The following is a 16,009-nucleotide window of genomic DNA, read 5'->3' as shown; positions in this document are numbered from 1 at the left end:
TTGAGCAGATGAATGACCATTTGAAAATCATGAAAATTAGCAGGAGCTTGCGCTCGTGGGCTCGCTAGTATCGCGTTGTGCAACGATCAACGGCGCCCTAGCTTTTACCGTTACTGTTACTAATCTCTAGGGAACGATATGCCCGTTTAATGAGTAAGTCCCATGCATGGTCCCTACCAAGGGGAGTGTCAGTTCTACCTGGAGAAAGGCTTGAAGCCACATTTGCAGCAGCCTTACTAACGGTGCACCACAACCATGATGGATCTCAGCTCCCCCACGCAGGCCAATTATTTAGTCTATAGATATGCTCTCCCCAGGTCTACTTGGGATCGACAGGGGCTGCTCGATAGATAGGGGCTCAAGTAGCCCCACTGGCATGGCTCTTTCTACCTTGTCTTGTTGCCACACAAGACAAGTCCTCATGTATTCTTCTACGTCATCCGCCGTGCACGTGGGGATATTGCAAGTCACCCAGTTATCCCTTATTTTTTTTTTTAGGGGATATTGGCTATCAAACAACCTCTCCTATTGAATTCTTTAGGTGCGCCTTAATTTGATAGTTTAGAGCTTCACCATTATATAAATTTTTTCATATATATAGGTTCCATTAATATGAAGATAAAGTGGGTAAAAATGAAGTTCACAACTTATTCTAACTTGAATTTGTTTTTGAGGGGTTGTTAATCCTAAAAAATCCCATATATATATATATATATATATAAAAGTTCCTATCAGCTTATGAACTCATGGAACAGTATAAACCCAACAGTCCTGATTGAATTTGAACCGATCCAATAATCACAATTTTATTTCTTAATTGAATTTTAATTTTTTTTCTAAAATCCAAATTACTTGAAATTTAGAACGTTTATTCTTCAAGAATAGTAAAATCTAATAAAAATACCCCTAAAAAGTTTCATGAGTATTTTGATCTATTTATGTGAATTTTTTAAAATATTTTTATTAAGTATGCTTTGATGAGAAGAGTTTATGCTTCAAATTTTATGTTATTTGAATTTATATAAAAAATGTTAAAATTATATTACCGATATACAGTCCTGACCGTCAGATCGGTCCGAATTCAATCTGGATCATTGAGCTTATACTATTCCATGAATCAGTGGGCTCTCTCTCTCTCTCTCTCTCTCTCTCTCTCTCTCTCTCTCTCGCTCTCTCTCTCTCTCTCTCTATATATATATATATATATAACAACTCCTCAAAATATAAATTGAAATTTGTTTGGCTTGTAGGCATATCATTATTTGCACTTTTATAGCTTACACTTGGCCTGTTTCCATCCAAAACAGGGATTAAATACATGCCTGATTGATGATGACGATGATGTACAGAACCCGAAAACATACATTGGCTATACATGATGTGAACCTGTATTGAAGATACTTACCCGCTGAAATGGGGGCAAAATATCTAAGAAAAGTTATTTAAACTACAAAGAATTATACAAAACAAAAAAAAGATGGATGGTGCCGATACAAGATGGCCAGAAGCGTCATGTCATGAAAATGCCAGAAAGCAGAGCTTCATCTTCATCCAGACCCCTTCCAAGCTACCCCATTGGTTTTCTGCATGACAACAAATCAATTGAATCTAATCTTTTTTTCTTTGATGAAGCAATGGAAACTTTAAGATTCAGATAAAGATTGCATAAATGCTACAATATGGCAATCAGAAAATGTTTGAGAACTACCAGAAGTATGCTAACAATGTTTGAGAACTACCAGAAGTATGCTAACAATCAGAAAATGTTTGAGAACTACCATAAGTATGCTAACAATGCTTGCTTTCATGTTGCTACTGATCCAAGGAATAAATGGCTATAGCTAGTTTGCAGGCAGTTGAGCTATGTTAGTTGTTATTCAGCTTCTCGAAGTTGGTGGGCCAACATATAAGCTGGTGGTGGTGGTGTTAGAAGAGATGGGACTTTGTGCTCCACCACGTTGTTGCTGTGGCTGCTGTTGATTCTGAGGCTGCTGCCACTGACCACCACCAGAATACTGTCTTGCAAGCAATCCTTCTGAGGCAGGAGGCAGGGGAAACACTGCATCAGCTGCAGAAGTCGGAGGCTGCGGAGAGGTAGCCATCGCCGCAGCTGCTGCCAATTGGTGGGTGGGGAGCTGAGGAGCAGCAGCAGCATAGGGTGGTGATGGCTCTATCGATGACTTCCACTGAGCAGTGGAGGAGACATTCACAGCATCTGTAGTCGTACTCACTGTTGGTGTATTTTGAAATGCTGTGTTGTTAATTGCCTGAGTTAGTTGATGCTGGTGATGATGATGATGATCCAGTGGTGATGATTGCATTATGTGAGGAGCATCTGAGCTTGCTGCTTGGCGGTTCTGCTGCTGCTGCAGCCTTCTCTGAAGAGGAACAGGAGGAGGAGGAGGAGGTTGCTGAGACTGTCTTTGCTGCAAAGGCCCAACAGTAGCAGGGGAAGTTAGTGGAGGTGAACAAGTGGGGGCCACTAATTGTTGTTGAGTCATAGTTACAACAGGAGAGTTGTTTTGTTGTTGTGATGTTGATGGTGGCATTGAAAAGCAGCTGCTGTTGTTATGATTGGAAGAGACTGGGATCTGAACCCGTGCTGTGCCAGGATGATGAGATTTGGGGGTGGTGTTGGTACCATCTGGATTCAACTGTTGTTGCTTAGATGGGGTATAGGCAGAAGAAGCAGCAGAAGACAACCTGTTGGAGGAGAACTGCTGCTGCTTCTGTTGATGATGAGGGTGTGTAGTGGTGGTGGCTGTGGTCGACGACGACGACGATGATGATGCAGCTGGAGGAATTGCACCAGCTGCTGCCGGTGGTGGTGGTCCTACCACCTTCCCACCACCACCATTCGTGTGCACATGGTGCATCATTGAGTGCTTACCTGAATTTGGACCAGAGCCACCAGCAGTAAACAAATGTTGTTGGTTTTGCATCATATTATTATTATGAATGACCGACAGCTCTCCCTTGTCAGCAGCAACTTGATGACTCCCTGCTGCCGAGAGGCCATTGAGGTGGTGAGAGGTGGTGGTATCAATAGCAGCAAGCTTCATAATGTTGCCTCCACCTCTTCCTCCTCCTCCTAGAGAAGGTCCCTTCATAAGTTGCTGCTGCTGCTTGGCCTGCTGCCTCTGCTGCTGCTGCTGATGTTGCCTATGCTGCTGCAGTTGCTGCTGCCGCTGTCGATGATGATGCTTTAACATTTGGTTAGGACCAACAACTTGATGTCCTCCGGGTGGCACAGCAACGAGCTGGTGTTTCTGTTGAGAAGAGATGGGGTTACTAATGGATGGAGTGGGTGATGATGATGATGCCAATAAAGGCTGATGAGGAGGCTGCGGCGCCTGTTGTTGTTGAAGGATGACATGTTGGGGATGCTGGAGATGAGGATGGGGAGCCATAGATAATGGGCTACCTGATGTGAACTGCTGCTGAAGCCTCTGCTGCTGCTGCCTCTCTTTAGCAAGGCGAAGCATGTACGCCTGAGATTGACTCTGATTAGAAGGAACTTGCGGCTGCTGTACTTGATGAGAGTGGTGGTTGCTCACCCCAAGCGATGACGGTTGTTGATTATGCTGCTGTAATGGGAAGGTCTGAGCTTGTGCAGGTGGTGGTGGCAGTGGCGGTGGCGATGGCGATGGAGAGACCATCTGATTAGAGAATGGTGCACTCATATTGTTGAATGACACATTCCCTTGCAGCTGAAGCTCTTGGATTATCATCTGCCGCCGGTCCTCGGGAGTTTGACTGGCCTGTAAACCGAAGAAGGAAATCACAAACCATTCACACAGCAATTAATCTCTTGTTCTCCAAAAGTGAACATCATAATTTCTTTATGAGCCCCCTCTGCTAGTGTGTTAATAGATAGGCCACCATAAGTACTTTCCACACAAGGGAATAATAGATGCAAAAAGAAGAGAATCAACAAGACGGAAATATGGTTTAAAAAAATAAGAATCAATACCTTAACTAAGGGTGCGGTTAACTAAGGGTGCGGTTTCCATAAGCAACCTTAAACAATCCAATTAAGGCGCACCTCCAAATTTTATCATAACATGTAATTTTGTTGTTAAAAATTACTAGGATTATCTGAAAATCTATTTTCATATCGAATTATAAAATTTTAAACTCCAAAAATGGTTAAAATCAAATAGAACTATAAACACATGAAAATCTTGAAAATGGACAGTCTAGATAATGTGGTGCAAGATGCACTATTTCTAAGACTCAAAATATTTTTTCTTTTTTTTTTTCATATTCATACATCTCGATGTCGAGATGATCAATTAGAGGGTTTTTCAACATTAAAACAATATTTTCCGATGGATTTTTGAGATGCATCTTTAATGCTTTTTTCCATACTTCAATGAAAAGAAAAAATGTAGACACACTCACCCGTAGAATATGTAAGGCCTCTCGAGGTCTTGAAATGGAGCTCCCCTGTCCCAGGTGAACATTTATGGGGTTGGGCATCCCACTGGCAGAAAGCATGCTGCTTGGTCCAGAAATCACGGCGGGTGGTGAATTCATTCCCTGGTACCCACCTGGCCTTTGCATGGGGGGCATCAATTGGTTCAACCCACAAATAATGCCCATATTATTCCCACCACCAGGTGGTGACATGCGAACGCCCCCACAGTCTTGCAGGCCATTAGGAGCAGCCAAATTGGGCTGCAGGATGTTTCTGCTTGAAACCAGTTGGTTGTACTGTTGCATTCGTTGCTGTTCATCCAAAGTAATAGATGTTGTTGGTCGCATTAAGGGATAGCGCTGCACTTCCCTGTAGGTGACATAATATATTGACTATATTTAACATTACATAATAGCAATCACATTAGCCAAATAATGATGGATGCCAACCTCGTAGGTGTGTTGAATGCCCCAGGAGGGGAAGGCAAGCCATTGCCAAGTACCGCACCACCAGATACTTGTAGTATGGAGGCTGATGCTGAAGTAGATTGAACGTGTCCAACAGCTCCCTGAAGATTTGCTAGACCACTCGAATGAGACCCCTGATAGGCATGTGGAAGGGGTTCTGGACTTGGTATAGTTGTATCAGAAAGATCAAGTGGGCTTTCATGAAGGAATATATATACAAACAATAATAATGGGTGAGAGCTTAGAAGACAGTTAATAAAATGCTAATGCACACTTGTGGAAAATAATAACAGAAATACAATAAAAAGAAAAAAGAAAAAAATGTGCACTTGGCCATGACACATAAGCAACTCACGTCAGACAGCCTCCATTTGGCAATAATAGGGAAAGGGCAAAAGCATGAGAATGGTGAACTGGAGTGCTTTGTTTATGCTCCTGGTTGTCAATCTGTGACACATCACAAAGAAATGCAGTTACAAGAATTGTTACATACCCAGAAAGATTTTCTGGAATCTGTCAGAGAATCTAGAGAGAAAAAAGAGAAGAGGAGAAAAAGTAGAGGGAGAAGAGAAACATGAGACGTGAGAGAGAGAAGAGAGAGAGAGATATGAGAGATGTGTGAGAGAGAAGAGAGTGACATGAGGTTCAAAACTAACCCCTCATGCACATATTAAACCACTTACATATTTATTAAAAAATATAAAAGGGCAAAACCTCAACAAACAACATTCCAATGAGGAATCCTCAACGCATGCATAAAGCGACTCACAACACTTACTGCAAAAGCAATATTAGGCCCCATAATGGTCAAATAAATAAGCCTACCTACCACTCTTCTGTACCTTACTGGATCCTTAAACAACCCCCCCTAATTAGGTAGCAATTTTGTATTTGAATCCATAGGCATATCCACTGGTCTAGCCCCAACATTCTAGTTTCTGTCAACAGATCAGTCACACATTTTCGTTGAGACAAATTAATGCAAGGTTTTGATCTGGCTACTTCAACTCCTAGGAAATACCTTAGCTGACCCAAATCTTTCGGCTAAACATATTGTTTTTAGATTTCTCTTATTTGACTGAGTCCTTGATCATTGCTAGTCACAACAATATCATCAACATAGCCAACTAAAACAATTTTTCTGGAGTCGTGTTTATCAAATAAATATTAAATGATCTGCATAATTGCACCGAAATCCATATACTATAACAATTTCACTGAATTTTTCAAACCATGCACATGGCGATTGTTTCATGCCATAAATGGCTTTCTTCAACTTACACACTTTATCCGACTTCCCTTGAGCAACAAAGCCATGTGGTTGCTCCATGTAGACCTCTTCTGGTAAATCACCATGGAGAAAAGTATTCTTGATATCAAGTCGCCACAACAGCCATCCCTTGTTGGTAGCCCTAGATATAACCACTGAAACTGAATTAAGTTTAGCAACCAGGCAACTGTTTCATAGTAGTCAACGCCAAATGTTTTTGTATATCCCTTGGCTATCAATCTGGCTTTAAATCTTTCTATAGTACCATCAAGTTGATATTTGACTGCATAAACCCATCAACACCGAATAACCCTTTTTCCAGCTGGTAAATCAGTGGGCACCATGTATTGTTTGAATGTCAGTGCATCATCTCCTTTTCCAATCCTCTCTTCCACCTAGTAGGAGAAAGTGCTTCTTGATAGGACTTAAGAACATAAATAGATGAAACGGCTAAAGCAAAACTATGTTATGATGGAGGCAAATTTGTAAAGGTCACAAAATGTGCAATCAGATGTTGAGTACAAGACCTGATACCTTTACGGATGGCAATAGGTACACCATCATCACAAGAAGGAAATGGATCAACAGAATAAGATAATGATTGAGTGGCTGGCTGAGTTTATGGGGGATGTCCACCCTGCATTTTTCTTCTAGTGTAAACCTTTATAGGCTGCTCCTCAGAAACATCATGACATGTAGATGTACCACATTCATTGGAACTGGTAACTAGGGAGAAGAAGTATCAACACGAATTGGAAGAGGATTCATATAAGGCAATGACTTTGATACTTCTTCAGAAGCAGGATAAAAAATATTTGCATCAAGCACACCACTCTCTTCTAAAAAATAAGAATTATTTTAAGAAAAGTAACATCGACGCAAAAAAATTTCTTTTGCAAACCAGGACAATAACAATGATAACCTTTCTGGAAGCATGAATACCCAAGAAGGATACAATTAACAGCCCTGGGATCTAGATTATCATTACTAATACCTAATATATGAACAAAGCAAGCCGGCGTGCAAACCAAGTCCCCTATTCTCCAAATACCACAAGAACCATCAAGAAAAGAGAACCTATCAAAAACAGACATTCTAATCTGAACTGGACAAACTAAACATGTTACAATATCCATTAATCCATGTAACCACATCATTAGCCATAATACTTCTCCCAAAGAGGATCTAGATTATCATTACTAATACCTAATATATGAACAAAGCAAACAGGAGTGCAAACCAAGTCCCCTATTCTCCAAATACCACAAGAACCATCAAGAAAAGAGAACCTATCAAACAACAGACATTCTAATCTGAACTGGACAAACTAAACATGTTACAATATCCATTAATCCATGTAACCACATCATTAGCCATAATACTTCTCCCAAAGAGGATCTAGATTATCATTACTAATACCTAATATATGAACAAAGCAAACAGGAGTGCAAACCAAGTCCCCTATTCTCCAAATACCACAAGAACCATCAAGAAAAGAGAACCTATCAAACAACAGACATTCTAATCTGAACTGGACAAACTAAACATGTTACAATATCCATTAATCCATGTAACCACATCATTAGCCATAATACTTCCGCCAAAGAGGATCTAGATTATCATTACTAATACCTAATATATGAACAAAGCAAACAGGAGTGCAAACCAAGTCCCCTATTCGCCAAATACCACAAGAACCATCAAGAAAAGAGAACCTATCAAACAACAGACATTGTAATCTGAACTGGACAAACTAACCATGTTACAATATCCATTAATCCATGTAACCACATCATTTGCCATAATACTTCTCCCAAAAAGATTATCCTCCTTTCTCATTCCAAATTCCCCATGAAACGGATTGGTAATCCACCCCAACTCTGCCCCCTGGGCGGGAGTTTTTATTTATTTATTTTAATGTTTTTTTAAGGTTTTTTTTTTTTGTTGGTCTTTTTTTCTTTTTGGGAGGGGCAGGTTGACAACCCATAAAAAGGTATCTTCAAGCATCTCTCACTCTACTAGGGAAAAAAAAAAAAACCTGAAAAAGTTACTGCGCTTCTTTGCCACTCTTTGGACTTACCTTTTCTCGCATTGACAGTAAGTGAAGTTGACAACAATTTTTAACCTTCAGCTACCCATAAGTATATTATACTCTTCTCCTACAGTTCTTACGAAGGTATTGAGAACTAAAGAAACCCCAAATATTGCCCTAGATGACAATCAGCGCAGCAGTAAATGGTCGATCATCTTCTCCAAGACCCCGTGGGCATCCTCTCACAGTCAAAACAGCCAATCAATCACTGTATATCAAATTCAATAACTAGAAGGCTACTACATGTGGAGCCATCAGCTTCAAAGTGAAGATCATGAATACCAATTTTGGTGCCTAAATTTAAGTACAAGAACCAGGTCTTTCTAACTTCCACTTTGATGTAAAACATTTACAGAACAGGTAGGACCATGGAACAGGAGACCCATAAATTTGTACCGACCAGAAGCTGTTTAGGCCATAATTTTACTGTCCTCTCATGATGCAAAAAGCATTAAAGAAATAAACTCAGAAGTACCAAATAATACATTCAAAGAACAGACCTGTCCCCTACACGAGTGCCGCCCAATCAGTATAATTTTTTTGAAGTGAGCCTTCAAAATATCTTCTTCCATTGGTCCCTGTAAACGCTGAAACAACTGTCTGGCACTTCCCTGTTTGAAGTACATCACAGAGGCAAACAGAACAATTCATGAGTTATTGGCATAAGGCACAATGGTTAGTCGAAAGAAGAAAATAAGGAAACTCTAAGTCAGGCAGACTCCTGCCTTTGGAATGCCTGGTAAAGTAGAGGGATATGGTTCAGAAGAGCCTGAGTCTTCCCCACTGTCTGCACCATCCCCTGAATTTCTGTCCATAAGATTTTTGTGGCGCTCTTTGCATTCCTTAGGTTTCCGGAACACGCACTACAATTACAATCATTCATGCATATTTCAGACATTTCACTTAAACACTTCACTGTCCACAAGTACTTACAGGGACAAGAAATAAATTAGGCTCTGGAAACAGTATACGCTAAATAACAGAATCTGAGTGCTAATACCACCTTGAATTGTAAGGTAGTGTTTATAGCATTGCTCACTAGCTCCCAGTTTGGCCCCATATCATGTACAAGGACAACAAGTGCCTGAGGATTATTACAAACCACAGATATATTAGGAACCTCGTTCACCACAAGTAATCTACATACTTGTACAAAAAACATAACATTTCAATACAGCTCTCTAACCTGATCCTCAAAGGTAGACCATGGTGCTCCTGACCCTGGTTGTCCAGGAGGTAACTGCAGTAGAGAAGAATCAAAACAAGGAACTGAATATTACATAATCAAAATGCAGAAATAATGAGAAGATATCAAATGCTATTCAATATGCAAATTTTAAGCACAAACATAAAAATTATTAATTAATTAATAAGTTAATGTTAAGAATGATGTGAACACAAATCTTAATTAAAGAAACACAAGAACATGGTACTCAATATGTAACTGTTTAAGCTCTAAAGTAAAAAATATTCCTCCATTAACAAGTTAATAATGATATGAAATACAAATCTTTACTAAAGAAACACATAAACATGGAACTGTTTGCCATGCTTAAAGTTTTTAGGGTAAGTGTTTGCCACGCTTAAATAGGGATGAAATAACGCACAATCAGCTGCTTACTTCACATGGCTCCTCAGAAGAAGTTTGAGGTCTTTCTGTGAGGTGGTTGAGTGTCAAGTTTGACATTGATTTCATACGGTACACTTCCATTAGACAGGTGACATGATGAATTTGGCAATTCAAGAAAATGGTGTATTGGGTGAGCAGTGAACCATATTATCATTGCTATCAGTAATACCAGGGAAACAGGGCAGCGGAAGGCAAAAGCAAGCGAGAGTTCAGAGGCACATACTCAGTTTTCATTTATTCTAAGAGGAAGTTCAATTGTTTGGAAAGATGGGTATTTCCTCGGCCTTCTCAAACTGAGTGACATTTGCAGCCAAAAATGAAGTGCTGGTGAGGTTTTCGAAGGATAAATGGTTAGGAGCACAAAGCCTAGAGATTCCTTCCTAAAGGTATTTCTTCTTGTGTCACGTCAGGACACAACAGTCTCAGAATGCTATAGAACTCTTGGTGGCAGCCAAGTAGGGTCCCCCCCACTTTAGGTGGAACCTCAATGACAAAGAGATCGCAAACATGGCCTCCCTGCTCCATAACCTTGAATCAGAACTAACTTCCAGGCTCAGACAGGGAGAAACTAATCCGTGAACACATCCTCGGGCTGTTTATAGGCTAGATCTTTCACCTTGTTTACCCTGTGCCTCCCAAAGTACAGGCCTTCAACTGGCTGCTAACATCAAACAACGTCTTGACTCAGGACAGACTTCAAAGAAGGCGCCTTCCCCAACCAAACAAATCTCCCATGGGTAAGGATCATATTGATGAACCATTTGTTTCTCCACTGCAGGGTGGCCCACCAACTTGGTGTTTGATCCCAGACCTCTCTGGTTGGTCCTGGGCTACTCCAAGCTCAGTCGCATAACTTCTTCAATATTGCTTCTCTCCCCGTTTCCACTCCGCTGGTCTCATCTTGTGGCAAGCATCCATTATTGCCACTGCCTGGACCATTTGGCTTGAGAGAAATGGAGGTGTAAGACAACATAGAAACATCAACTCCATCTCTGATCCATCAAATCCCTGGTTATCTTTTGGGCATACAACTGAAACGAATTCAGCGCCTATTGATCATTGGACCTCGAGAGATGTTGGAATGACATCGCGAGGTCTAGACCACTAGAAATCTCAAGGTCATCCCATTGGTCCTTCTGGAGGCAGATGTCATCCAATTTAGAACCCCTAGGCTTTGCCGATGCCACCTGGCCAGAGGCACAAATGCTGCTTACAAGCATTAAAATGCTTGACTCCTGTTAGGGCTCCTCTCCCCTCATGGAAGGAGTCTCCCACAACATCATAAACTGGGCCAAGAGACAAACTTAATGCCCATGGAAATCGGAACCAATCTTTGATGAAATTTCCCAGTTATGCCAAAATCTTCATGACTACTTCAAGAACACTTTGACGGCAGTCAACACCCAAACAAGGGGCCATGAGCATATCCAACAACCTGTGGAATCCCCAGCCCCAGGTTCGTTTCCTAGAACTGCTAACGACAATCTCTTCATGATGCATGAATCTATAGCAACATTTTTGTAACCTGCCCACCACTGTTTTTTGACCCCAACATACCATAGGTTCTCCATTTTACCTAAAGTTAATATAATGTTACTTCATCAAAAGAAGAAGAAGAAGAAAACAAACAGTTTTATTAGAGACAGATGGTACAACAAAGACGATCATAAGAAGAAATTTCTGGAGTATATGGTGAGGGGCATGAGTAGGCAGGTTGAAACGAGGATGATGCACAAAGGGAAGAGTCCAAACTCAAGATAGGACATATATTTTACGAGACACTCAAATCTCGAGACTATGCTCATCACAGGCCACATTTGTCATCTGATTGCAAATGGGATAGGCATGTATTATCTATCAGATGTTCACACAAGGAGTTGGTGGGAGCTTTCAAGATGGGGTTTCTAGACAGAACTCAATAGTAGTGTGCTTATCTAGGATAGGAGCAAAAGATAAAAGCGGAAAAATAACAATCACTTCAGAACATTGAGTCTGGCTTATCAATATCTTCACCATTTGTCACAGAGGAAATAGTAGGTCATTTAATCATGTTCCCCTCTGTACCTCCCTCCCTGAACTCTCCCTCTCTCTTGTCCCCAGGCCCTCTAGTCACTCTGTCTCAGCTCCCCCACTTATTGCGAGCCCTCTAATGTTTTTCAATCAGCAGCCACTCGGCAGATTCAAGTCTTTGTTGTAGAAGTCCTAATGCACTATTTGCTTGGAGCACACCTCCATTTTTCATTTTTCTCAGAGAACCCTAACTGCCATATTCTCCGGACAAGATGTCCATGGGAAATGGAGTTCAAGTGATGGTGTTGGAGCCACCCTGCTACTTTCCAAACCATGGGCAACCACTATGGGAGATTTCTGAAACTTGATTGAAACTCCTTAAATCAGCTACCTCAAGGTACTGCTCTCTTTTTTTTTATACTGTTGACTGTTGAATTGAAAGAGAAGAAAAGTACAAGGGTCCAGAGAGAGCACCAACATACCGAGCCTCTCGGCAAAAAATAAGCTAACCTTGGTCAAGTAAGCCTATACAAAAAATGAGAGGGGCTTATAACATTGCCCGTTACAAAGATGTACAAAAAGGGAATAAGAGAAAGGTCCTTCAAGAGTTAAAGTCCTAAGGGGGAGGACCACAAAAATCACAGATGTACAAAAAGATAAGGCCGCAGTCATGAAAGCGTGGGTCCCGAGTTCTTCTAAGGGTCTGCGACCTGTGCGAGAGCTCCGTCCTTAGCCACATGGTCCGCCAGGCAATTTGATTCCCTCCAAATATGCGTCCATGAGATGGTTGTATCCCTGTAAAAGTGTGAAATCTCATCGTAAATAGATGCAAGATACCAAGGTGGTGTGGTGTGGCCGGCAGCCCAAGTAATAATATTCTAGGCGTCTCCTTCCACTAAAAGAGGTTGCCCCCACCCAGGGTCTAACATTTTGAGTCCCGTGAGAAGAGCCAAAGACTCGGCTAGTTGGGAGTCGGCATGGCCAATGTGCTTGGAGAAAGAAGTCAGGATGTTCCCATTGTGGTGTCTGAAAACCCCACCAATACCTGCCGGTCCGGGGTTCCCAAGGGAGCACCCATCGAAGTTGAACTTTATCAGACCGGCCAGTGGAGAAGACCAGCAGCCAGCTTGTGCAGCCCGACGAGGTTGGAAGAGGAGGACTTGTTCCCAACTAAGTTGGAAAGACGAAGTTGAAATAACTTTGAAGGCCTTGTGATTAGAGGCCCATAAGATAACCAGGATCTTAATCTTGTGAAAAAGGGCTGCGACTTCGCACCTGACTTCTCGAAAGACCCTTGAGTTCCTTTGCGTTCAGATTACCCAAATTGTGGCCGCTATGGATGCTTTCCATAAAGCCTGCCTGCCTTGGGCCAGGGAGGGTCCTCTGTGAATTTGATGAGGGCTGGACTGGAGGTTGGCATTACCCAGGACAATCTGAAAAGTCGTAGGAGTCTGCTCCAATGGTTTAATGTTATATTGGAGTGGATGAAGAGGTGAGGATTGTTCTCTTCTTTGCAGAGGAAAATGACGAAGAGGTTTGGGATAGGGATTCCCATGCGTTGGAGCTGGTCCACTATGAGAGCTTTTTCAGAACCCACAAGCCAATTGAAAGCTTGAACTTTAAGTGGGGCTATCGAGGACCAAACCTTGGAAACCACAGAATTCGGACAGAGGGGTAAAGTTGGGGGTTCCAGGAGTCCATTGTAGAAGGACGCTACTGAAAAGGAACCTGAGGGAGAGGGAGTCCAAATGAGACTATCTGGTTTAGAGAGGACGAGGAATGTGGCATGCAAGAGGGGTGAAAGTGAGATAAATTCCAGGAGTTCAGCATCTGAGAGAGGGCGTCTGAAGGACGAATTCCAAGCTCTAGAACTGCCTGCAACTGGGATCTCTTATGCAATCGAGGAGGAAGTATTGGTGGCCAGAGAGAACAGATAAGGAAACCTATTCCTGAGAGGGGTGTGTCCCAACCAGAGATCAGACCAGAAGCGGATTCTAAGGCCTTCCCTTAGATGGAAGCAAATGTTTTGCTTGAAGATAGTGCGGGCAGACAGGAAAGATTTTGGCGTACTCAAAGCATCTGAGGAAAAGGCTTAGGCACTCAATTTCCTCTGGGATGGCGTCAACAAACACTATAGTGTCATCGGTGTATGGATACCGTGGGACCTTTGATGCTGCTTTTGAACCCAGAGAGGAGGCCCGAGTGGTACATACGAGAAATAGATTGACTGAATACCTCTGCTGCAATAACGAACAAGAATGGAGAAAGAGGGTCCCCTTGCTAGAGACCCCTAGAAGAGGGAAAGAAGCCCCTGAAGGCCTCATAAATCAACACTAAGAAATATGGATGAGAGTAGCAACCCCGCATCCAATTTCTCCAACGTTCCCCAAACCCCATATTTGAGCAGGCATTAAATGACAGCTGGCTTAATCAGTCAACAGGAGGGCTAACCAAATCACATAAGGACCTAGACCTAATGATGATTACCGACAAGGTCCTCATGGACGATAAAATTTTGCAAGCTAGAACATTTAATGTCACCATCAATCCCAAGAATCACCAGGTCTTGATGATGACACATTAACCCCTACAGCTTCTCAAGATCTTCCCCTGGATATCTCAAGGACTGCAGAGGGACAAATGGTGCACTCCAATGTCATGTCAACTCTCCTTGTTAAGGAAACATTTAGTGCACCAGTAATCACTACCATCAACCTGCGTACATCAAAGGAACCAATGCCATGTGTTAAGGAAACATTAAATGACCAAGCTACAAATTTTGACAAGTTTCACCTCTAGCCCATTTCACTATTTGCACACTTTTTTGACACAACCCACCCCCCCCCCCATGCGAATAACAAAGGCGACGGTAGCAACCGCGGCTTTTGGGTACCAAATATGCCTGGAAATAGGAGCACGGTCGAGCCCCCATTCATCCGGGCTCAAAAACAGTGAAACCCCCATTTTTCCAAGGATTGGGGTTCACCCAATAGAAGCATGGAACACGTAGGATTTTTTGGCTCCAAACTACCGTGAAGCGCAAAATAAAGCCCTTATTTTGAAAAGCACCTAGATGGCCCCGGATTAGCTCCAAAAAAGAAAAGTTGATACTACTCCCCTAAAAAACATCACAAAATTTCAACTCAATTCGATGTTGAAACTGAGAAATAGGAAGGTCGACATAAGGGGACCGTGCACCACATGTGTATGGATATGGAACGCACAAATCCCTGAAAACCCCTAGAATTTTATCACTGATGCTTCTGGACCATCACAGATAGACTTGGGAGTTCCCAAAACTCGTCACCACCCAAATTTCATCTCAATTGGACACCCATAAACCTGACTTTCCAAAAATGGGGTGTATGCCATATTATTCCAACATTGCAGTCCAACAACATTGCCAAAATGGCAAATTTCTGCAACCATTCCCCAAATTTGGGCAGACTTGATGACACTATATCTTCTGATCGGCTAGGTGGATCAGAATGAAATTCAGATATGTTGTGCTCCTCACAGAGCACTTTCATTTAGTACATGCCTCACACGTGATGAAGGCCAAAGCAAAAGAAATCTTAAAGAGAAGATTGCAAGTTTTTATGGTTATGCAAAATACAGTCCATGCAACCTCTCTCCACTTTTTCTGCCATATCTCATCATCCGACCATCAGCTCAAGTTCAAAACACGTGTATTTCAATCGTGAGTCTTCCAAATGGTATATGAAAAGTCAGAATTGGGTTTCGGATTGAGTGTGCTTGCAAGGTGGCCAAACTTTATGTTATGCAGAATTTTGGGTTTCAGCAACTTACCGAAGCCATATCTCAGACGATAGGAGGGATTGTTCTGCACTTTTTAGTGCAAAACGACCGTGGTGGGACCCTCTTAGATTTTCCGATCGACAAATCGCCAATAAACCTAGTATTTTGCTAGGATCGATCAAGAAACTTTATGGAGAGTTGCATGAAAGCCCCAAAACTAAAACAAATGAAAACTCCATCAAATCATTGGGGTTTCATGAAAAATCTACACCAAAATGAGCATAGCGATGTGATCTTCATTTTCCCGGTGACAATTAACCTGTTTTGGCTCCAAAAAACTCAAAAAACAAGACCCCATGCC

General features: G+C 41.9%; 1 protein-coding gene across 11 annotated transcripts in view; it reads right to left on the bottom strand.

Annotated features, from left to right (window-relative positions):
• Positions 1–1,234: 1,234 nt before the first annotated feature.
• The window catches only part of LOC18437979 (chromatin modification-related protein EAF1 A), a 48,479-nt gene continuing 33,704 nt past the window's right edge, over positions 1,235–16,009 (bottom strand). For 10 of the 11 annotated variants that reach the window (XM_020669448.2, XM_088872981.1, XM_088872982.1 and 7 more), the window contains 9 exons: positions 9,436–9,489; positions 9,253–9,333; positions 8,975–9,112; positions 8,750–8,860; positions 5,243–5,334; positions 4,870–5,082; positions 4,405–4,789; positions 1,779–3,761; positions 1,235–1,583 (listed from right to left, as the gene is read on the bottom strand). In XM_020669448.2, the coding sequence (XP_020525107.1) occupies positions 1,878–3,761; positions 4,405–4,789; positions 4,870–5,082; positions 5,243–5,334; positions 8,750–8,860; positions 8,975–9,112; positions 9,253–9,333; positions 9,436–9,489 (2,958 nt within the window). In that variant the 3' untranslated portion in view covers positions 1,235–1,583; positions 1,779–1,877. The remainder of the gene's footprint in view (positions 1,584–1,778; positions 3,762–4,404; positions 4,790–4,869; positions 5,083–5,242; positions 5,335–8,749; positions 8,861–8,974; positions 9,113–9,252; positions 9,334–9,435; positions 9,490–16,009) is intronic. The other variant, XM_088872984.1, reaches the window with a different exon arrangement.

The sequence above is a fragment of the Amborella trichopoda genome, chromosome 8, assembly GCF_054954075.1.
Source record: "Amborella trichopoda isolate Santa Cruz 75 chromosome 8, AtrichopodaSantaCruz75HAP2 v2.0, whole genome shotgun sequence".
Classification (NCBI taxonomy): Eukaryota; Viridiplantae; Streptophyta; class Magnoliopsida; order Amborellales; family Amborellaceae; genus Amborella; species Amborella trichopoda.
The sequence above is the reverse complement of the archived record's forward strand: the minus strand, read 5'-3'. Positions and strand labels throughout refer to the sequence as shown.